Source organism: Notamacropus eugenii, chromosome 6, assembly GCF_028372415.1.
Source record: "Notamacropus eugenii isolate mMacEug1 chromosome 6, mMacEug1.pri_v2, whole genome shotgun sequence".
NCBI lineage: Eukaryota > Metazoa > Chordata > Mammalia > Diprotodontia > Macropodidae > Notamacropus > Notamacropus eugenii.
In genome coordinates this window covers 204,220,097-204,244,206 of record NC_092877.1, presented here as the reverse complement: position 1 = coordinate 204,244,206, position 24,110 = coordinate 204,220,097, and the positions used below count along the sequence as shown (strand labels likewise).

General features: G+C 41.0%; 1 protein-coding gene across 1 annotated transcript in view; it reads right to left on the bottom strand.

The window, feature by feature from the left end:
- Positions 1-1,289, bottom strand: part of LIMS1 (LIM zinc finger domain containing 1) — a 197,427-nt gene extending 196,138 nt beyond the window's left edge. The window contains exon 1 of the mRNA XM_072621812.1: positions 986-1,289. Coding sequence (XP_072477913.1) covers positions 986-1,017 — 32 coding nt within the window. The 5' untranslated portion in view covers positions 1,018-1,289. The remainder of the gene's footprint in view (positions 1-985) is intronic.
- Between the last annotated feature and the right edge of the window lie 22,821 nt (positions 1,290-24,110).

Here is a 24,110-nt window from a genome sequence, read left to right as displayed (position 1 = left end):
TGGACCCACCCGGGATGCCTTAACCCGCCTCCCACCCTTCCCACACCCACTCAGATCCAGGCCGAGGTCAAAGTCCAGATCGTGGGCTGGAGACTATGCAGACGCGGACTCCAGACTCCGCACGGACTCAGACACCCTCGGCGGGCCGGCCCACTCCGGGGCCTGGGGGAAGGGAGGAGCGAAAAGGCAGCAAAAACCACCCGACGGCGGCTGCCGCCGACCGCACGGCTGCTGATTCGGTTACAAAAAAGAGAAAAGAAAATTCTCTACCCCTGGAGAGGTTCTTCTACTTCGGACCCTGCTTCTCCTCTGGCCCCACATAACACAGACAAAATGCCCCCCTGCCTCCGGTGGTGTGGTGGGCACAGAAGGTCATCGCCCCAGTAAACTAACACAAAATGCCCCCCAGTCCTACGGCGGTATGGTGGGCACAGGTCATCGCCCCACTAAACCAAGCCGAAATGCCCCCTGCCGCGGTGTGGTGGGCACAGGTCATCGCCCCACTAAACCAAGACGAAATGCCCCCTGCCTCCGGCAGCGTGGTGGGCACGGAAGGTCATCGCCCCCCGGCCCAGCAGAGGCTGCCCGAGCTCCTGGCGCGGAGGTGCGGCTATCCCCCTGCAGCCCCAGTACCCGGGAGCCGCGCAGCCCTCGCCTGGCCAGCTGGACCCAGGCTTCCTCCGCAGCCCCGGGCAGCTTCTTGGGCGCCCCTGCCCAGCGCCTGCATCCGCCTGCAGACGAGGGCAGGAGCACCCGCGGGCGCCCCAGCGCCGGAGGGGAGCCCGAGAAGAAAGAGCGGACGACGAGTGCGGAGGAGCCCACGCTGGCCAGCTTGGGCAGCCAGGCTGCGCACCATTGCCCGCCTCCTCTTTCTCCTCTCTCTCCTCCTCCTCCTCCTCCTCCGTAGGTGCCACCGCAGCAGCCGCAGCAGGGGATGAATGGGGGCGGGAGGGCAGGCGTGCCCAAGGGGCAGTCGTCGGCTTACCTGTTGGTCATTCCCGCCGCGACCCCCAACATCTTCCCGGCCGCGCTGGGCCGTCCCGGGACCCCCCTCCCACGCCGCCGCCGCCGCCTCCCGGCCTTTCTCTTTCCGCCGCCGCCACTTCAAGTCCAGGGCCCCTCGCACCCGGGCCACTGGCGCGCGTCTGCACCGAGCCCCGGGGCACGGCGGGGACTGGGGGTGGGGGGCGGCGGGCCGGCCCAGGCTCCCCAGAGCAGGAAGGGGAGGCGGGGAAACAGCGGGGGATGGGGCGGGGAGCGGGCTGGCGAGCTCGCCAGGCCGGCAGTCTCCTCCCTGGGCCTCCGTAATGGCGCGGCGGCCGGCGCTTCCCCAGCCCCCGTCTGAGCCTTCCCGCTCCCTCCCGCGCGGCCGCCGTGCCTTCGCGCTGTTGGCCGCCAGGGTGGGCCAGTGAGCGCGGCTGCGGGGCCCGGGCCCTGGGGGCGGGGGCCGGGAAGGAGGCGTGTGCCACGGCCCTGTCCCGGAGCCGCGGCCCCTGGAGGCCTTCGTTCTGCCGCCTTCCCCAGCTTCCCTCACTTCTTTACCCCCGTTCAGGGAGCTCCCCCAAATTGGGTTCCTGGGCCCTCCTGAGTCCCCCGGATCGGGCTGGAGGGGAAGCACCGCAAGGGTTGGGAGAGACTCGAGACACGTGCGTCCGGGACCCGGCGTGGGCTCCGGTTGTTCCGCGGTCAGGGCGGCGCTTCCGTCCGGGCACACTGGGCACGCCGTGCCTGCCACAGACGGGACGGCAGCGTCTTTACTACCTTCTCTTTCAGTTCTGCCCACAACTGCGGGATTTGCAGCCTGAATGTTCCTTTACCTGGGGCACGGCCCGTAACACCAGCCAACAAAGCCGGGCTGCCCTCAGCTTTATCTCAGGGTCCCTTGGCAGGAAAGGCAGATCTGGTGGGAGGACACGAGTGGCGCCCCAGGGCTGAGAATGAGCAGACTGGGCTTCTGCTCTCAGCCTTGCCACCAATTTTGTGAACCCAGGCAGTCACTCAGCCTCATCTGGGCTGGAGGATGTAGAGCTGGAAAGGGGCTGGAAGGCTGAGTAGCCCCCCGCTCACACCCCGCCTCATTCTCCTGCTGAGAAAACCAAGGTCACAGATGAGTTAAATCAGGGGAGGAGGCCACCGGTGGCCCTCTAGATCCTCGAGCGTGGTTCTCAAAGGGCTGAAGGTTCCCCACCGCTGGTAGGCATCGCCTGTCTTATTTGTAAAATGAGACTGATAGCGCTTATTCTATTACAATATCCTCAAAAGGAAAAGAGGTGGTCCTATCCAGGAAAAATTGCGGATAGAAATTTAGGGAGCTAACGGTTGTCCTCATGGTTCTATCAAAAGTTATTCTCTGGAAAGAATCTGATATCAATAATTTACACAGTATACATTTCCTCTTGGAAGCCATTTGTACTGTACCCTTCCTTCTCTGGTGAAATGAAAAGTTCTGCCTCCTATTAAAGCAAGACCAAGCAGGATGTAGGTATTTGGGAAAGGCAAGAGCCCCTATTTCTGAAATAAGACTCAGCTAAGGGGCAGCTAGGTGTGGCAGTGGACGTAGAGGGCTTGAGTTCAAATTCGACCTCAGATAAAGTACTTACCTAGGCAAGTCACTTAACCCTCATTGCCTCCAAAAAAACAAAAAAGACTTGGCCATCCTATTCCAGATAAAACTCTTGCAGCAGAGGTCAGTGTCAACTAGTGTTTACTATATGCTTATTATATTCTAGGTACTTACTATCAATCCAAAGAAAGGCAAAATAACAGTCTGAGATTTTTGATGTTACAAAAAGTGTTTTATAAGTATTTTTTTAAACAGGGGTCTTTCCTTTTCCCTTAGACCTCCTGGGGTTATATACCTCTCTTGGACTTTTTTGTATGCAACCACAAGTGTTTCTGGGAAATCTGAAAGACCTGGAAAAGACCTTAGCTTAAAAAGGCTAAAGTCTCGCACTGCATCTGGGGTTATCTCTGGTCACCCTGATCTATGTCTTGCAACGAGACTTAGATGACCATGGAGGAGACAGTTCTGCCTCACTTAAATCCAACTCACACGCAAGTGAAGACATCACCCTCCTGATATCATTGGTCCTCTGTGAGAACAAAAGACACCATGTTCTCACCTATTTGAGATCAAGGACCACCTGATTTAACCACCAAATTATATCCCAATATATTTAGCTTCAGATACCTAAATTTTATACAAGGATTCTTCTGTTTCTTTGGTCTGGCTTCTGACTGACCACAACTGAATCCATTTTAGAGAGTTTTTGACAAGTGACAAGTCCCCAAATCCTAATTTACCCTCCATAGCACATTGCTGTTTTATGAGGCAATATTGACTGTAGTTGTCTAATCATCATTATCCACAAAGTTTTATAAATTTATTTATATTCCAAAATACATTGCCCTGGGCTGCCATGTCTTTCTGTTTGGCAAGTATGTCAAATTCTTGCTTACTAAGATGAGGGCAGTTTTCCCCCTTAAGAGCATTTTTTCCCCCAATTACATGTAAAGATAGTTTTCAACATTCATTTTTGTAAATTTTTGAGTTCCAAATTTTTCTTCCTCCTTCCCCCCCCACTGCCCAAGACAGCAAGAAGTCTGACAGAGATTCTACATGTAGAATCACGCTAAATATATTTCCACAATTGACCAAGGTGGTTTTTAGGCTTTTTTGATTTCCTTGTTAGGACAATTCATTTTTATTGGTTAAACTCCCACATGAAATTATTATAGTTCGTGTCAATGTCCTTTCCTTCATCCATTTCCAAATTTTTGGTGTGATTAACTTGTTTAAATAAGTCATATTGAAGCTATTTTTATTGTACATCATATTGTTTTCTTGTTTTTTCTTATTTCCTCTAGCTATGCATTAATTTTAATCTTTGCTTCAGCAAATCAATGGACTGACTATACACAGGCCTTTGATTTAAGAATGACTCCTCCATTCATAAAGAGTCATTTCTTATCTGTTAAAGTAAAATCAATTTATTTTTTCTATTGATATTGGGAGCTTGCCATAACCAAAGCCTCCCAGCTATTTTCTTTTTCTTTTTGGAAGGGGAAAATGAGGCAATCGGGGGTTAAATGACTTGCCCAAGGCCAGGCAGCTGGTGAGTGTCAAGTATGGGAGGCCAGATCTGAACTCAGGTCCTCCTGATTCCTGGACTGGGGCTGTATTCACTGGGCCACTTAGCTACCCCAGCTATTTTCTTACGGGAAGTATTTGTGACATGGAGGTGGGACGATCCTGTGCAGTCTACAAATCTTTGACCTCTCTCATTCCATACTGCTTAAACATATTTTTCAAGCTATATTTTGCTAACCTCAACCTATTCCCATTGTTGTGTTGAAATCACTGAGTAGCAAAATATATTCATTCAATTTGAAGCGTCATATTATGTTCTACATAGAATTTATCTCTTCAGCCTTTGCAATCGAAGTTGATGAATTGAAACTGCAATTATTTTCATGATAGTCTTTTTTGCAAATACTTATCAACCAACAAGTATTTATTAAGTATTACTGTTTTCCAGGCACTGTGCCAAGCATTGGAGATGCAAAGAAAATATGAAACCATTTTTGCCTTCAAGGAATTTATATTCTATTGGGGATGTAAGATAGATAGATGGATAGATATGTGTATGTATATGCATATATACATGTTTACATATATTACCTCTATATACATGCATACATATGTGTGTATGTGTCTATATGTATATAAATAAACCCCCATTAGGGCACTGCACATGGACAGAATTAATTAGTGTGTTTTGTTCATGCAGACCCAGAAGAATTAGGGAGCCTGCTTCCAGAGGAGTCATGATGATGAGAAATAGACAGGCTTGTGCATATATAGACGTTCTATAGCTGCTTCAAGTGTGTTAACCATATGGGTAGGAGGAATCATTTTCAATTGACTATGTAAACAAAACTGGGGACAACAAAGAAGCTGAACTCAACTTCTGCTTATCTCTGTGGGTTGATCCCTTCATCTACTCTCCTCATGGATGAAGAGACAGTACTGGTAAGAGACAATATTGTATGGAGAGAGGCCTTAAGGACTTCTCACCATTCAGGCCAGATAGCCCTGAGAAGTGGGCCCCCGTTCTTGGCCTCTGTGTGTGGGTTTTTTTTTTTTTCCATTCAGAGTGAAGGGATTAGAGCTTCCAATCTTGTGAGTCTCAAAAGATCAGGAGAACTGTAATAGAGAGAATGACCAAACTTCTCATGAAATCATATTTCTTGTGGATTTGGGGTGCAAAATAAAACTAAGTCCCTTGTTTGCCTTCTCAAGGAGAACCAATGAGTAGGCGGAGCCAAGATGGCGGAGTGAAAGCAACAACTCACCTAAGCTCCTGGACAAATTCCTCTGGATACCTCTGAAAGGAGAATCTGACCAAACTTTGGAGGTGCAGAATCCAGTGGGTGACAGACTTTGACGGATTCGGAGCCCAGGTTAGACTGGAAGGTCCGCGGGAAGGATCTGTTCTGCGGGGGTGAGCCCCAGCGCACAGCGCAGCGCGGTCAGCGCAGCAGGGCGGAAGGGACCTGAGAAGCCCGAGAGTGGTGGGCGAAACCAGCGGAGCAGGAGACCAGCCAAACTGAGCTGGTGAGAGCCGCTGAGCGCCAGATATCAGCGCAGCAGCCCTTGAAACCTTCAGCCTGAAGACTAAACTTCGGTAAGTCACCTACTCGAACTTCCGGGAGCCAGGATGGCGGAGTGATCAGTAAATGCTCTCTCCTCCCCCTTGATGACTGTGAAAGAACCATAAAATATTTCCCCAGAAAAATCCTGGATCAGCGGGAACAGCAGAAGGGGGCAAATAGTCTCATAACACCAGAGGCTAGGAAAATAGCAAAGGGGGATTCTTCCTACTGTGGTGGAGGCAATCCGGAAGGACAGAGGACCCAGGGCAGAGAAAATTCGCACTGAGACCCAGGCAAGCCTCAGAGACGGGAGACGAGCCCCAGGAGGGGTGGGAACACGCATTAGCATCTAGGCGTGCCTCAGCCCTCCAAGGGAAAAGGGAAGACAATAGGGAAGCTGGGATCACCATCCCCTGACCTTGCCTTTGCCTCAGGTCAGCTGAGGAGATCTCCTGTGACCAGACCACCCCTCCCACACACTTAACAATCTAACCCCAGTGTTGATCTGGGAAACAAAAAACAAAAACCTGCTTTTAGCTTCTTCACACATCAGCTCAACACAAAGTTCTGTACCTTCTGACTGAAAGAACCAGAAGCTACAACACTCAGCCAACATCATGAATTGGAAAAAGCAGACAAAAAGTGAAAAAACCATAGAATCTTTCTATGGGGATAAGGACCAAAACACAAACACCAAAGAGGTCAGCACTGAGACTGTACTTCCATCTGAAACTTCAGAAGGGACTATGAATTTCTCGCAAGCACAACTAGATTACCTGGAACAGCTGAAGAAGGGAATAGAAGAAAAACTGGCCAATGATTTTAAAATTATAAAAAAAGAATTCACTGATGAGAACATCACTTTGAAAAGGAAAATTGAACAAATGGAAAAGGAAGTTCAAAAATTAACTGGAGAAAATAATTCCCTAAAAGGAAGAGTTAATCAAATGGAAAAGGAAACCCAAAACCTAATTGGGAAAATTGATCAAATGGAAAAGGAAACACAAAACCTAACTGGGAAAATTGGTCGAATGGAAAAAGAAGTACAAAAATTAAATGGAGAAAATAGCTCCTTAAAGGGAAAAATTGGTCAGATGGAAAAGGAGATGCAAAAGTTAACTGAAGAAAACAATACGATGAAGATTAGAATTGGGCAAGTAGAAACTAATGACTCAATGAGGCAACAAGAATCAGTCAAACAAAATCTAAAGAATGAAAAGATAGAAGAAAAGGAGAACCAATGATCTGTTCTTCAAACTTCCTTCTGACTTGGAGTTTATTTACTGTAAGAATGTCAGTGCTGTAAGAGTCAGTTCTTCAAGTCACTGGATGGGGAATTCACATTTAGAGTATCAATAGCTAAGATGGCCTATAAACTCCATGATCCATAGTGCTCTTGATACTAGGCCAGGCTGGCCCTTGGAACTATACCAGAAGAGTTTGAGCATGGCAGCACTTCCCCACACTCACAATCCCCCTAAGAACCCAAGGTAACCTCTACACTGCACTAATGCAAACCCCTGGTGTAGGCCTGCTTTTTCCTAGAACAGAGGTAGTGACCAAACTGTGATTTTTTACTAATAGGGAAGTCCCAGGTGAACACACTCCTTTTAGTAATGCAAATACACACCTTCTCTGATTCTTCTAGTTTTAGAAAGGTACATAGAGCAGAAGGGTCAAACCAGAACAGGAACCAGATTAAAACGTAACGGAGGAATAAATAAGAATACACTCAAACAAAGATAACGTTCTAATTTAAAACTATTTCAATATGTGGTTTTTTAGGTACAGATTAGTGGTCCCTGTGTCTATTTAAGTTCCATACCACTGGCCAAGAGCCCTGAGAAGTGATGTTGTCTTTGACCTTCCATATGCTACAGGTGGGACTTGAACCAAGGTTTTCTTTGAGGATGACTTTCTGTTACACCATTCTTTCTCTTTCGTATGTATACAATTATGTTGGGGGTGTAAGCTCAGTTCCATGTGGACAGTCTCGGGCGGGTAAAGGTGAGAGCTTCTAAACCTTAGAGTTCTCATGAGGCCCCCCAGGAAACATCAGGGAATTGAGGAGTGAGATCTCGTGTATTTCCGCCTCTTCCCGTGAGAACGTGATGGGAGAGAGCATCCCCACCCTTGAGACTGGCCCGGATCTGGGCACACCTATTGTTATCTAACAGGCACGGTATTCAGGTGCAAACTATGCGGCAGGAGAGCTTAAGTAGGGTCAGGAAAGCCCGAAGGCGCTCTTAGCGCTGAGGGGCCCTTACAGGACAGAAGGCCCCTTTTCCTCTCTTCGCTCTTCCCTCCCCCCTCTCTCCCCACTTCCACTTCTGCTTTCAATCTCTTACTGTAAGATCTTTGCCTCCTTGGGAGATTTCTCTCTCTCTCCTAAGGAAGAGTTCCCCCTGCACATGTAACCAGGACCCTGAATAAAGCCTAACCCTTGTTCGACTCCGGAAAGTCTCTTCTCTCATACGTTTATCTGGTTTGGCCAGCCGAAGACCTGTGATAGGTAAGGTAAGACTCGGGTAGCCCTCAGGCCTCTAGGCCTGGCATAATTATTATGCCAATAACCTATGCATGAATCCAAGATATGCTTAAGGAAAATAGGCTGACTTCTGTGAGTGATTTTTCTATAGCACATCATACAGTTGTGGCCACAGAACTAACAAGTGATGCACAGAAATTAAGATCCCACTGAATTTATTTCTTGTTCCTCTGAAGAAAGTATTTGACTTGGTTAGTGTGAAATAGGGCCTTCAAGGCCCTTTTCAGGCAAGGGATCATCCATGGGGATAACTTTTTCAGTAATTCTTTGAACACTGATACCAAACATGGCGTTAAATGGAGACATAAATGAACAAAAAAACATTTACTATGTGCCTAGCACTGGAGATACAAATACCAAAGCCAAGACAGTCCCTGCTAACATGATCACCTTCTGATAGAGAAAAACCAAAGATAGAAGAGAGTTAAGAAACGTGCAGTGCCTGAGGTCTAGACGATATAATAGCAGGGCAAATTCTAAAATCCATTGATCTTCTCTCTTGCCATGAATTATAGCTGGTGACATCCTGTTTATCAAAATCGGGTGAATAACCATGCCTGCTCCACAGTTGGAGGGTTAGAGTGTCTTGGGTCCAACTTTTGGAAGGGGCAAATCAACCCAAAGGTCTAGGAAGATCAGAGTAGTGGAGCTCCCTCAGATAGGGGAGGGGTTAGTTTCATGAGAGTTAAAGACCTTGCCCCCCATTAATAGGCCTCACATGGAGCCCATTGGAAGAGGAACTTGTTTAAAGGGAAAGTTTGCTTATGGGGAGGTTTGCTTGCTTGAAGGCACTGAAGTAGGTTCTGAGGCCTTCTGGCTGTTTATAAAGTCTGGGGTGAGGTTTTGCTTTGGGGGCTTACTCTTTGGAAGAAGATTTGTGTGCCAGATGAGACTTTGGGTAGAAGTTAAGGAGTCTACCCCCCCACCTCTCTTTGAGAACCCAGATGATGGTGCTTCTCTCTCTGGTTAAGGTGTATGAATTGTCTGTGGTCAGACAGTTGGAAGCCCTGTCTGTTGGTGTTTCTGTTTGTAATTTCTGCTTGTAATTTCTGTTTGCACTTTTTTCTGAAGTTCAGGGTACTGACTTTTCCCCCTGAACTAAGTGAATGATATATGTGTTTGATTAAAGTAAGACTGTCTACCCCTTTTAAGGTTGTTTTCCTTAGAAAAGCAGATCTAATGCCTGGGTGCTTGCTGTTACAATTGGCATCTGGCTTAGAAGAAAAAAGTTGGAAATTAGATAAAAGAAGAGAGCGTGGTAGGCTGAGACTAGGGGAACAGGTCTCCATGATCTGGTCTGCTCAGCTCTCTACCATTTGGTGGGCTGTCTGATAGCAGAGATAGGCAGAGGTACAGGGAGAAAACTACGTTATGTAAAAACAAAAGGTGTCAATAAAAATCCATTTAAAAAATATTTATATCTTGGACAAGTGCCCCTGAAATTGAATAGTACAAAGAAATGAGGTTCAGTTGCCTTTGGTAAATTACAGTACTTTCAGTTGTTCTGAATTTTTGATTGTCACAAATACTTGGCTTTTTATCACCAATATTTGTGGCATTTAGAACTGAGGAAACAGATCTAGAAAAGTGAAGTAATTTGCCTAAGGTTACTAGTGAGTAATAGACCCCAGTGATGTTAATTAACTGTGACTCATGAAATATACACATATATACAGTCATGAAACACCACGATCTGAGAAAAAATAAAATTAAATCAATAGTAAATAGGTTCTAGGGAAAATATAAAACTTAAATAACACAAGTAACTTAAAGTACAATAGGAAAACTTCCATGGTCTATCACTCAGTCTATTGACAAGAATATATTAAGTCCCTTCAATGTGCTAAGCTAAGCAATATACCAGGCACTGAGAATTCAAAGACAGAAGTGAAATAATGCCATCCTTCAAGGATCTTAGATCCTAACTGGGAAACACCATATACATACAGGGAAATGTATATAGAAATAAATAAAAGATGAGGAAGGAGACCAACAGTTGGGGAATCAAGAAAGGCTTGCTTGGCAGATTTTAGACAGTGGTGTTTGGTAGTACTCAAGTTGTCTTGAAGAAAGCAAGGGATTTTAGGAAGCAGAGATGAGGAGGAAGGGTATTTAGGCATGGGAGATAGCCAGTAGAAAGCTACAGAGATGGGGATGGAGTGCTGAAAGAGGAACATAAGGGAGGCCAGTTTGGCTGGACTATGGAGAATGAGACCAGGAGTAATGGATAATAAGACTAAAAGAAAAGGTTAGGGGAAAATAGTTGTGAAAGGTTTTAAAAGAGAAAGAGGTTTACATTTTAATCGTAAGGCATTAGAGGAGTGAAACAAAGGAGTGAACAGCCAAATCTTTGCTTAAGGGAAATCACTTTAACCTGGAAAAATGCATATAAAATTTAAGCAAAGTGAAGCCAGCAAAAACAGGTGAGCAGTTTTCACAATAACAACACTATAAAGAAAAACTGGGAAAGACTTAACCTGCTTATAAATGAACAACCGTGATTCCAGGGGACCAATAATGAAGCATGCTGCCCACCTCTTATCAGGGAGGTGATTGACTCAGTGCAGAATGAGACCTATGTTTTTGCTTGACTATGCATATTTATTACAAAACATTTGTTTTTCTTTTTAGTTGGGGGGGGTGCTGATGGGAAATGGGAGGGAGAGAAAATAAATTCTTATCATTGAAAAAATAAAATCAAAAGACATAAAATCAATATAAAGAAAATAATTTTGTTAGCTGTGTAAAGGATAGATTGAAATAGGGAAACACTTGAAGCTATGACTCCAGTGACAAGGAATTGCCATAATCCAGGCAAGAAGTAATGGTGGTCTGAACTGAAGTGGTTGTGTGAGTATAAAGGAGTTGGATGAGAAATCTGTTGTGAAAATAGAAATGGCAAAGTGTGGCGACTGATTGGGTTTATAGGCTAAAGGAGAGTGAACAATCAAGGCTAAGACTTTAGCAACCTGGGAGACTGGAAGAATGGTAGTGTCCATGACACATTACTGTTTAGTTCTGTTTGATTCCTTATGACCCTCATTTGGGGTTTTCTTGTTAAAAGTACTGGAGTGGTTTGCCATTTCCTTCAGCAGCTCCTTTTGCAGATGAGGAAACTGAGGCAAACAGGGTTAAGTGACTTACCCAGGGTCACCCAGCTAGTAAGTGTGTGAGGCCAGATCTGAACTCAGGAAGATGAGTTCTTGTCTATCCATTGCACCATCCACTGTACCATCTAGCTGCCCTTTGCAGATACAGAAAATTTAGAGGGATGAGTTTTAGGGGGGAAATAAGTTCTGGCAGCACATCAGAAACAATTTTTACACAATGAATGCTAAAAAACATTGTAGAGTACCATGTGTAGCTGGAAAAAGAGGTGGGTTAGTCATGCAGCAGGAATGAGAGACAACAGCCTGAGTATTATGTTGGTACCCAGATTCCAAAGAGCTAAGAGGAAAGCCTCCAATGTATGGAGTATTTATTAGAAAACATGTACAAGAATTCCACAGTTTGAGAAGTCATGTAGAGGTTAGGATCTGCACAAGGGGAGGGAGTATTCACATTAATGCAATCATCTACTAAAATACCAAATGTTTCCACTTCCAACTTGTGGAAGTTTTTGAACAGAATGTTTCCAGCCAATTGCATGAATCAAAGCACTGTGCAGCATTTCAGGAAGGAAGGCAGAAACAATAAAAATGATGAAATTGTTGATTTTACTACCCAAGGGAGCTGCTCCTCTTTAAATCTTTTCCGCTCCCTCTCTGGGAGAAGTTTGACAGCTGAGGAAAGAAGAGATTAAAGAAAGTATATTCTGGATACAAGGAGGGTAATGAGGACTTGAGTTAGGTGATTTTGGTGTTAGTGCAAAAGAGAGATTCTGGAGAAGTTGCAGAGATATAATTGACAACACGTGGCAACTGATTGGTTATAGGGGGTGGAGAGGAAAAAGAGAAAAGGAAGAATTTAGAATGATTCCTAGTTTTTTAATCTGATTGCAAGAATGGTGGTTCCCTCAACAGAAATTGAGCTTTATAAAGTAGTCAAATGTCTGTTCTCCAATTCGCTTCCCTCCTTTCATAAGTATTTCAGAACTCAGGCCAAAGGATTCTTCTCCTCCTTACCACTGCCTTCATCCTTGGAAATTTCTATATTTGCATTAATATCCCTTTAAATACAACTTCAAACACTGACCTCCCACATTCAGCAAACTCCTCAGTGCCCATGACCTTCACCTTCTTTCTACCTCAAGTACTGCAGGGGATGGGGTGGGGTGGTCCACAGGGGAGAGGAGAAGATTTGGGGTCATATTTCATACTTTAATTTTTAAACTTTTATTTTACTTTCTTTTCTCTTCCTCCTACCTTTCTCCCCTTTGAGACAAAAAAGAAGAAAACCCTTGTAACAAATATGTATGGTCAAGCAAAGCAAATTCCCCTACTCACCATGCCCAAAACTATGTTTCATTTTGTATCTTGGGTCCACCACTTTACATATTGTACTTCAGCATCATTATCTAAACTGTACCATCTTCATGATTTTAAACTTTGAAATTCACTTCCCTGATCATAATCTGGCCTTCTATCTCTGTCTCTAACTCATTCCTCCAAACCTGTTCATCATTTGGTTCATCATTCTCCTTTCATCATGTAATAACCAAATAGTAATTGTTTCTATTTTACCCAGGAACCCTGCGGGTCTGCCCCTCCCATTTGAATTTCTTTTTTTTTTTTTTGGATTAAAGGGGCCGTCCCTTGAGTAACTTAAAGAAATCTATTCATTGAATGGTTGTATCTCACTCAAAGTGAGAATGTGATAAGACCTTAGCCTGAAAGGCCAAGGTCTCCCATTGCATCCTGGGTCATCTCCAGTCATCCTGATGAATGTCAGGCCACTGGACCCAGATGGCTCAGGAGAAGAAAGTGAGGTTGGTGATCTTGCACAGCCCTCCCTCACTCAAATCAAAGTCAACGGCAAGTCATGAACAAAAGACAAAACAATAGCAACAAACAATAACAATTTATTAAGCATCTGTTGTGTACCAAGTACTATTTTCACTATGACCTTCAATCCATCTGTCCCTCTCTGTTTTTCACTCCCAACATTTCTACCCTAGTTTCATTTTCTTCCCTTCAGGCTTGACTTTTTTGGTTGTTATTAAACAGTTCAACAAGACACTGCCTTTTCTCCTCCCTTTAATCCTTCTCTCCATATCTTTCTGCCATTTCTTAATATTGGACCATCTGCTCTGCCTTTTTCTCATCTAATCTCAGGTTGCTGAATGCTGTTCAGTGAAGTCAGAAATTGTGCCAAATGAACCCACCAAAAATTCATATTATCTAACCTCAACTGATTTCCTCTCTGATTGTATCCCACTAATCTGCCTTCTCTCATCATCAGCTTCACCTTATCTCTTGGCTTTTTTCTCCCTGCCTAAAAATACTGTCATAAATGACTTTTATTAAGGGCATTTGTTCTGTGAAGTTTGGATTCAGTCAAAAGGTCACATGAGGACCTAGAGGGCCACATGTGGCCTCAAGGCCGCAGGTTTCCCACCCCTGCATATATGGTGGAAGATGTTGGTCTATGCCCAGTTTCTGCCATACTGTTTTCCAGTTTTCCCAGCAGGTTTAGTCAAATAGTGAGTTCTTATCCCAGAAGCTGGGGTCCTTGGGTTTATCAAACAGTAGACTGTTAGAATCATTGACTAGTGTTTCTTGTGCATCTAACATATTCCACTGATCTACTTTATTTCTTATCCAGTACCAAGTAGTTTTGCTGATTGCTGCTTTATAATACAATATAATACATTATGCAACTTATAATACAATTTGTATGACTAGGCCACCTTCCCTAGCATTTCTTTTCATTAATTCCCTTGATATTCTGGGCCTTTCATTCTTCTAGATGAATTTTGATATTATTTTTTTCTAGCTCTAGAAAATAATTTTTTGGTAGTTTGATTGGTGTGGTACTGAATAAGCAAATTAATTTAGGTAGAATTGTCATTTTTATTATATTAGTTCAGCCTACCCTCAAGCAACTGATGTTTTTCTAGTTATTTAGATCTGACTTCATTTGTGTGAAAAATGTTTTATAATTGTGTTTATATAGTCCCTAGATTTGTTTTGGCAGGTAGATTCCCAAATGTTTTATAGTGTCTACTATAACTTTAAATGAAATTTCTCTTTCTATCTCTTCTTGTTGGGCTTTGTTAGTAATATATAGAAATGCAGGTGATTTATGTGGTTTTATTTTATATCCTGCAAATTTGTCTAAGTTATTTATTATTTCAAGTAGTCTTTTACTTGATTCGCTAGGATTCTCTAAGTATATCATCATATCATCTGCAAAGAGTGATAACTTAGTTTCTTCTTTGCCTATTCTAATTCCTTCAATTTCTTTTTCTTCTCTTATTGCTAAAGCTAACATTTCTATATGCATTTTGAGTAACAGTGGTGATAATGGACATCCTTGTTTCAACCCTGATCTTATTGGAAATGCATCTAGCTTATCCCCATTCCATAAAATGCTTGCTAATGGTTTTAGGTAGATACTACTTATTATTTTAAGGGAGGCTTCATTTATTCCTATGCTTTCCAGTGTTTTCAATAGGAATGGGTGTTGTATTTTGTTAAAAACTTTTTCTGCATCTAGTTGAGATAATCATATGGTTTCTGTTAGTTTTGTTGTTGATATGATCAATAATGCTGATAGTTTTCCTAATATTGAACCAGCCCTGAATTCCTGGTATAAATCCTATCTGATCCCAAGGAGATGGACACTCAGTGAAATAAGGGATTTCCAGACCTTCCTGATGAAAAGGTCAGAGCTCAATAGAAAATTTGATCTTCAAACACGTCTCAAAATAGGCATAAAAAGGTAAACAGGGAAAAATTTGTTATTCAATATGGGCATATTGTTTACATCCCTATAGGGAAAGATGATTTGTTAATCTTGAGAACTGTATATTTATCATGATATATAAAAGGGATGCACATAGAGGGAGGGTGTATAAAGTAAATAATGTGATGATAAAAATGTGATTTAAGGGTGCGAAGAGACTGTAACAGGGGATATGAAAAGGAGGAGGCAGAAAATGGTAAAGTACATTATAGGAAAAGGCACAAAATTATATTGCAGTAGAGGGAAAGAGGGGAAGGAGATGAGTATTGTTTGATATTTACTCTCATTGGATTTGGTTCCAGGAGGGAACAATAAACTCAGTTAGGTATAGAAATCTAACGAGTTCTATAGACAGTAGGAGGGGAAGGGGGAAAGAAATGGGAGGGGAGGCTAAAAGGGAGGGAAGAAGTAGCAAGGGTAAAGGGGAATAAAAGGAAGGGGGGCTGAAAGAAGGAAGGAAAGATTGAGGGAGGTGGTCGCCAAAAATCCTACCTGATCATGGTGTATTATTCTTGTGATATATTGCTTCTATCTTTTTGCTAATATCTCATTTAAAATTTTTACATCCATATTTATTAGGGAAATTGTTCTATAATTTTCATTCTCTGTTTTGACTCTTCCTGGTTTAGGTATCAGAACCATATTTTTATCATAAAAAGAATTTGGTAGGATTCGTTCTTCACCAATTTTCCCAAATAATCTATTGTAGTATTGGAATTAACCATTCTTGAAATATTTAATAGAATTCGCTTGTAAATCCATCTGACCCTGGAGATTTTTTTTTTCCTAGGGAGTTCATTGATGGCTTGTTAAATTTCTTTTTCTAAGATGGGGTTAAGTATTTAACTTTCTCTTTTGTTAATCTGGGCAATTTATATTTTGTAAATATTCATCCATTTCACTCAGATTGTCAAATTTATTGGCATACAGTTAGATGAAGTAATTTCTAATTATTGTTTTAATTTTCTCTTTATTGGAAGCAAGTGCACCTTTTTCATTTTTGATACTGGTAATTTGGCTTTCTCCTTTCCTTTTTTAAATCAAATTGACCAAAGATTTATCAATTTCATTGTTTTTTTTTTTTCATAAAACCAGCTTTTGGTTTTATTTATTAATTCAATAGTTTTCTTAATTTTGGTTTTATTAATCTCTCATTTTGTTTTATGTATTTCTAATTTGGTAATTAAATTGAGGATTTCCAATGAGTTCTTTTTCTAGTTTTTTCAGTTGTGTGCCCAAATCATTGATCTCCTTTTTCTCTATTTTATTCATGTAAGCATTCATAGATATAAAACTTCCCCTAAGAATTGCTTTTGCTGCATCTCATAAGTTTTGCTAGGTTGTCTTATTATTGTTATTCTCTTGAATGAAGTTATTGATTGTTTCTATGATTTGTTATTTGACTCATTCATTCTTTAGGATTAGATTATTTAGTTTCCAATTAATTTTTGGTCTATCTTTCCCTGGTCTTTTATTACAGATAAGTTTTATTGCATCATGCTCTGAAAAGGATGCATTTAATGTTTCTGCCTTTCTGCACTGAATTTTGAGGTTTTATGCCCTAGTACATGGTCAGTTTTTGTGTATGTGCCATGCACCTCTGAGAAAAAGGTTCCCTTCTATCCCTATTCAGTTTTCTCCAGAGATCTATCATATCGACCTTATCCAGAATTCTATTCACCTCTTTCTATTCCCCTCTTTATCTTCTTTCTTGTTTATTTTGAGGTTAGATTTGTCGAGTTCTGAAAGGGGGAGGTTTGTATAGTTTTGCTGTCTGTTTCTTCCTGTAACTCCCTTAACTTCTCCTCTAAGAATTTGGATGCTATACCACTTGGTGCCTATATGTTTAGTAATGATATCATTTCGTTGTCTATGGTGCCTTTCAGCAGGATGTAGTTTCCTTCCTTTTCTGTTTTGATTAGATCTATTTTTGCTTTTGCTTTGTCTGAGATTAGGATTGCTACCCCTACTTTTTTTATATCAGAGGAAGCATAATATACTCCAACCTCTTACCTTTACCCTGTGTGTCTTCCCCTGTTTTGAATGTGTTGATCATAGGATTATGGTTTTTAATCCATTCTGCTATCTACCTCCATTTTATGGGAGAGTACATTCCATTCACATTGACAGTTATAGTTACTATCTGTGTCTTTCTCTCCATTCTATTCTCCTCACCCCCCCTCCATTTAGGCTTTTATTTCTCCCTTCCCCTTCTCAAAACAGTTTTACTTTTGGCCACAGGCTCCCTCACTCTCCCCTGCCTTCTATCAGTTCCCCTCCCTTTTCCTTCCCTTTTCCTTTACTACTTCTTTCCTCCCTTCTATCCACCTCCTCCTTTTTTTTTCTCCTTTCCCCTCCTACTGCCAATAATTCTTAGATTTTTCTCTCCTGGATCTATTTTCCATGTCAGTTATTTTTTCAATAAGATATTTTATATTTTCTTCTATTTTTTCATTCTTTAGATTTTATTTGACTGATTCTTGATGTCTCATAGAGTCATTAGCTTCTACTTGCCCAAGTCTTATTTTTAACAAATTGTTTTAACAAATTATTAGCTTTTGTGCCTCCTTTTCCATTTGTCCAGTTTTCCTAATTAGGTTTTGTACCTCCTGATCCATTTGGCCAATTTTACTTTTTAAGGTGCTGTTTTTTTCAGTGAATTATTTTTTCATTTTATCAATTGTGTTTTTTAAATCATTGGTTAATTTTTCTTCTACGTCTCTAATTTGGCTTTTAAAATCCTTCTTGAGTTCTTCCAAGAATGCTTTTTGGGTTTGTGACCAGTTCATATTCCCTTTTGAGATTTCAGATGTGGGTATATTGTCAGTTCTATACTCTTTTGAATTCATATTTTGATCTTCCCTTTTCCCATAGTAAGATTCTATGATCTTTGCTGTTCAGATTTGCTTCTTGCTCATGGTGATTGCCTTTTTCCTGACTTTTTAAGGGGATCCCTGCTTCTAGGGCACAGGAGACTCTGTCCCACATTTCTTGTGTTGGGAACTTGAGTGTGTTTACTGGCTTTGTGTGTTGTGACCTCCAGTTCTTTCAGTTAGAAACTGTATAATGCTTCAGCTTACCTGGTGTTGAACCACCTGGTGTGTGCCAAGGCCGAAGCCAGGTGAAGTCTTTCTGAGTTTCTCTGGGGTTCCACTGAAGCTCAGGGAATGAGGTGTGGGGGTGGGGTAATCTGACCACAGGAGGTCACCTCCTCCCCTAGGTCTGAGCTAGAGCACAGGAAGGCTCAGTGGCTAGTGAACTCCAGTCTACACTGGTGTCTACCCTATTCCCCTGGCTGTGCTAAGGCACAACTGGAGTCCTGGTGTTGGCACTCACTGGCTCCCACCCCCCTGTGTTTCAGGATCTCCTGCTGGTCAGCTGAGTTGAGGCTTGCTGGGACACCTCCAGTCCTACACTGGTCCCCTTCAGCCACAGCAAGAGGTTCTCCTCTCGTCGATCTTCCTAGCCTCCATAGCTGAAAGACTTCTGCTGGCTCCACTATTCAAGGATTTTTTTTGGAGAAATATTCTCTGGGTTTTTTCAAGGTCAACAGCGGGACAGCAAGAGAATTTACAGTTTACTCTGCCATCTTCCAGGTTGTTAATTTTCTTTTCATAATATTCTTTCACTGTTCTCATCTCTTTTCCCAGTCTTTCCTCTACCCCTTTTATTTGATTTTAAAATTCATTTTTTTTAGTTTTAAAATCTTTTTTTTTTCTTTTTACTTCTACTAGGAATTCTTGTTGGGCTTCTGTCATGTTAGACTTGTGTCCAATCTACATTTTTCTTTGTGTTTTCACTTATAAAAATTTTCACATTTTGTTTGTGAATTGATCTTTCCTGTCACCATAACAGTTTTTCATGGTCCAGTTCTTTTTTTGTTGTTTGCTCATTTTGCAACCCATTTGTTAACTTTGTACTTTATGTTAGAATTAGGCTCAGCTTACCTTTTGGGTGGGATGGATTCACTGTCCTAAGCTTCAAGCTTTTAAACCCTATTCTTTTTACAGATAGTTCTACAGGCCTGTAAGTTTTTGATACTTCCACAGTAGTGTGATCTGGAAAGAGATATAATCACCGCTCTTCCTGGTTAGCGTTCTGGTCCTTATTCAGGTAGGGGCCCTACTCTCTTATGATTCCTGGAATTATTCCATACTCAGAAAAGTTCCTTGCTAATATTATGACTGTTGGCACTCCTCTCTGTCAACCTGTAACTGCATACCTGAACTGGGTAATGGACAATGGAGTGGATAAATGGTGCCTGTTCAGGGCACCTCTGGGATGTCTTTCTGAACACTTGTTTAATTTCCTTATCATCTCTAGTAGTTGAGAGCTCCTGGTACCACCATGGCTATACCTGCTGCTGTCATCTCTATTGCCTCCAAAAGCTCACAGCTGGTATCAATGCCATACTGCACTACATGTCTCATACCAACCTTTTGTTAGTTCTGCTGCTTTAGAATTTGATTTGATTCATTATTTCAAAGTTATTTAAAGGGGAATGTTGGAAGAGTTTTGCTAGAATGTTCCCTTTACTCCACCATCTTGAATGTGGTTTGGGCAGTACTTGGAAATTTTGCCAGTCACTGGAGGCCCGAGGGTCAATAGTATCTCTGGTCTAAGCAACTTCTTGGTTACATTTGTATTTCATAAGGCATATTTTTCTTCCACAATGATTCACTTCTAGTATGTTATATTTTGAATAGTTCTGTCAATTCAAAGCTAAGAAATGTTAATAATTTTTGATCTGTACATAATCTCAGTTTCTTATTTGAAGTTTTATATTCTAGGGCATTCTACTTAGTCTAGTTGTCTCTTTATTGATCTGTTCTGTTTGGATGACACTGCTCTGATCATTGACATATCTGTTATGTTAGTATATTTGAACCATCCTAGTCTTCTGTCTTTAATGCTACTTCAATTTAATATGACTTTATTTTCCACAAAATGAAAATTTCCCTAGGTAAAAACAACAGCAGTCTCTAATGAGGTTGCAACTCCAGCTCTAACTGTGCTTACTCTATTTCCAGAAAAGTAGAACTTAATGCTAGTAATTTTTAAGAAATGTTATTAATAATAGGTATTGTCCTTCTGGGCAAGAATATGCAAACCCTTTAATGGAAAATGTTTAAAGGTTATATGAATAATAGAAAAGTTATTGAAGATCATTGTCTTTCTATAACTTTTCATCTCTTTCAGCCAAGGGTTTCTAAAGTGAATATTGAATGTGACTTTGAAAAAGAGACAGTGAAAGAAATTCAGAGTACCTTAGAACCTGCTCCTTTAAAGACCTCTTTTATTTTACTGAGTAAGCTATAAGAAAGTCAAAGTGAAGTGTATGTAAGGCCTTCAACTTTGAGTCAGAACACATGATAGCGGTATTTCTTTCCTTTTATACCTGGCTTAGTCCCATGGGGTACCCATACTTATCATTTCTCAACTCACCAGGAAGTTCTGATTATAGGAGAAATCAAAGCAAACAATTTTCTTAGCAATTTTTGTCAGATGGTGAACCTCAGTAGACAGGAACTTTGAATTAAACTGAATTAAAAAAAAACTAATTTACTGTCTTTATTTCTGTATGTTTGTATACTTAATGTGTTACAGTGTTCAACTTCTGTTTTTTTGGTTGTTGTTCAGTCATATCTGACTCTATGTGACCCCTTTTGGGTTTTTCTTGGCAAAGATAAGGAAGTAGTTTCCATCTCATTTACCAATGAGAAAACTGAAGCAAACAGGGTTAAGCGACTTGCCCAAGGTCCCATAGCTAGTAAGTGTCTGAGGCCAGGTTTGAATTCAGGTCTTCTTGTCTCCAGGAAGCACTCTATCCACAAGCCATCTAGCCGCTTCTTTTGCCTTTTAACCATTACCAAATTGTTTTTATGATCACTGTTTTGTAGTATACTTTGGAACTAGGCCCCTTTCTTTCCTGCTTTTTTAAAAAATTGTTATTTCCCTTGAGATTTTGACTTTTTATTCCTTTAGATGAATTTTTCTCCTAGCTCCTTAAGGTAATCCTTTGGTTGTCTGGAATGGCACTGAATAAGTAAATAGATTTAAATGGTATTGTCACTTTTATTTATTATATTGATATATTTATTACATTATATCAGTCTACCCCTGAGTAATTCATATTTCTCCAATTTTTTAGGTCCATTTTTATTTCCATTGAGAGTGTTTGTATTTACATATTTGCACAGTTTCTGTGTATATCTTGGTAAGTTAGCATCCAAATACATTGTACATTCTGTAGTTTTTTTTTTAAGTGGAATTTCTCTTTTTATCTTCCTTTGATGAGTTTTGTTGGTAATACATAGAAATGCAGTGATTTTTGTGGATTTTTAAATTCCATAATGTTGCTTAAATTTTTAATTATTTAAATTAATTTTAGTTGATTTTCTAGAGTTATGTAACCATCGTATGATCTATAAAAGCGATAATGTTAAATCAAAGTTATTTTTTTGTATTGGTCTTGGCTATAGATATGTATATATATATATATATATATATATATATATATGTACGTATATATATATATATATATATATATATATATATATATATATATATATATATATATGTACGTATATATGTAGGGGAGGAGATTAGCTTAACTCTACTTTCCCCAAAGTAGGCCTTTATGTTCCAGAATCTCTACCATCTTGTTTTCCTTCCTAATTTACCTGGGTCCTTGAGAGATCCATAAATATAGAGACAATGAAGCAAAATTTCTCAGGGTTGTGCTTATGTAACTATTATTACTATGGATCCAGTATTATACTAAGTGTATGGAGAATACAAGAGAATATGACTTGAGTTGCTGTCCCTTAAGAAACTTTACATCTGTTGGGGGAGCTTAAGGGAAGGAGGGGAGGAAGGATATGTATATTGCCTTCTCTATCATTTTCAGTTAACTGCCTACTTGTAGAGATGTCTGCTGGACAAAATTATTTATGAAACCCTGCCTGTCCTCATCTTATATTTTCATCAGGGACATTCTCCTTACATGCAGAGATAATTCACACAATTTTTTTTTTTTGAGCAGTCTAGCTATCACAATGGCTTACCTAGTTACTGCTAAGCTGAGGTCGCAAGGGCAGGCATCCCTAATCAGACTGTGTCCTTTCCTTACTCTGGTAGTTTGCCCTGGATTTGTTGCTCTGAGGTTCCCTGTTTCCTGAAAACCAAAAGAGGAAATAAAAAAGTGTCTAGAGTGCAAATATGAATAGGGCATAGAATAGGCAGTTTTATTCCTACACAGAAAGGGTAATAAGGAACAATACAGAATCATAGAATAATTGTGATAGTGGAGAGGCTAGTGGTCAAATGTAAGTCTGGGATTGAAACTACTCCATGATTCTGGTGCCTTGACTGGGAGAGAATCATTTTTTAATTGAATCAACACATCAGAATTGGGTGTGAAAAGGGCCTGTATACCTCCTTGATCCCTCAAAGCTATTATGTGAGCGACTAGGTCAAAGCAATTTGTATACAAGAGAGAGGCTATCTCAGAATTGAGGGCAGGGGGAGATCCTGTAGGTCTGGAGTTGAGAGGTTGGAACAAAGGGAAGATTTAGCTGTGGCAGAAAAGGGAAATATAGAGGGAGAGTCATTGGCATCTCAGAGAGGAGGATCCAAGCTGTTGTGACTTCTCCCCAACTTCTGTTGTGATACTTGTCTATCCACTGACACAATATAATCTGATGTTTTGCTACCCAAAATGCTTCCAGTAAACTAAATTTTGCCTCAAACTAGGTGGTACAGTGGATAGGGGCCAGGTCTAGAGTCAGGAAGACCTGAATTCAAATCCTGTCTCAGATACCTATTAGCTGTGTGACCCTGGGCAAATCACTTAACCCTTTTTGCCTCAGTTTGCTAAATAGGGATAATAACCCCAGGATTGTTGTGAAGATTGAATGAGATAATAATTGTAAAATACTTAGTACAGTGCCTGGCACATAGTAAATGCTATATAAATGGTAGCTATTATTACTTATTAATATTAGAGGCCAGAGATTAACTATAGATGGATATTATTATAAGGTTAGGCAGAGAGCCCATCCTCTGCCTAGATGTTGGGAATTCTTACTTAGGGATTATATAATACCAAATACTGAGAGGGATTATATAATACCAAAATTAAAAACATTTTCATTTAAACCCAAAGAAAGAACCAGATGTCTTAGGGACCATTATACTGTTCCCTGGGTTTAAAAGAAACTAATCATCGTAATAGAGTATTACACAAACCTCATGAGGACCTTTGCCATAGGGATGCCAACTAGTTATTTTGCATTTTATTTCCTCTGAGTGCATGAATAAAGGTCCTCTGGTGGTTTCTCTGTATGGGGCTACTTTGTCCTTTTTGGTTAGTCTGCCATAGTCACTGTTATTACCACTGTTTCCACCACTTTGATGCCAGGAAAGGGAGAAAATGAGATTTCTCAAGGGTGTTCTCCAAAGAAAAGAACATAGATGTAAATAAAGATCTTAGTCATAGACTTGCCTAGAAGGCCCATATACTTATTGTCTATGCCCAGAGGAGAGAAAGTCATCCTTCTGGGAAAGTTCAGAGTTATCCTTAAACCCAGCAGAATTCCAGCTCAAGAGCCAATTAAGTATCATTATGATCAATAGGAAACAGAAGATATCAATGTACACTCTGAAGTAGGGGAAGGGCACTTACATCATGCATCCTGCCACAGCAGGAATGTAGGAATGTGGTTTAGTAATTCCCATGATCTTCCCAAGCACCTTTTGATAATGAATACCATCTGTGATCTTTCCCATTCTTTTGGAATATTCTTCTTGAGATATCTTGAAAATTGATTATGACTACCTTGAAAATTTGTCAGCTCCAGCATATTTGAAGTAGTCTCTTACATATATTTGATGGGGTATGACCACCCTTTTGGACTTCATCTTCTTGAGAATCATTTCCATATCTTCATACTGATGCTAAGGTGCTAGTACTAAATATTGTGGTGCCGCTGTCATCATT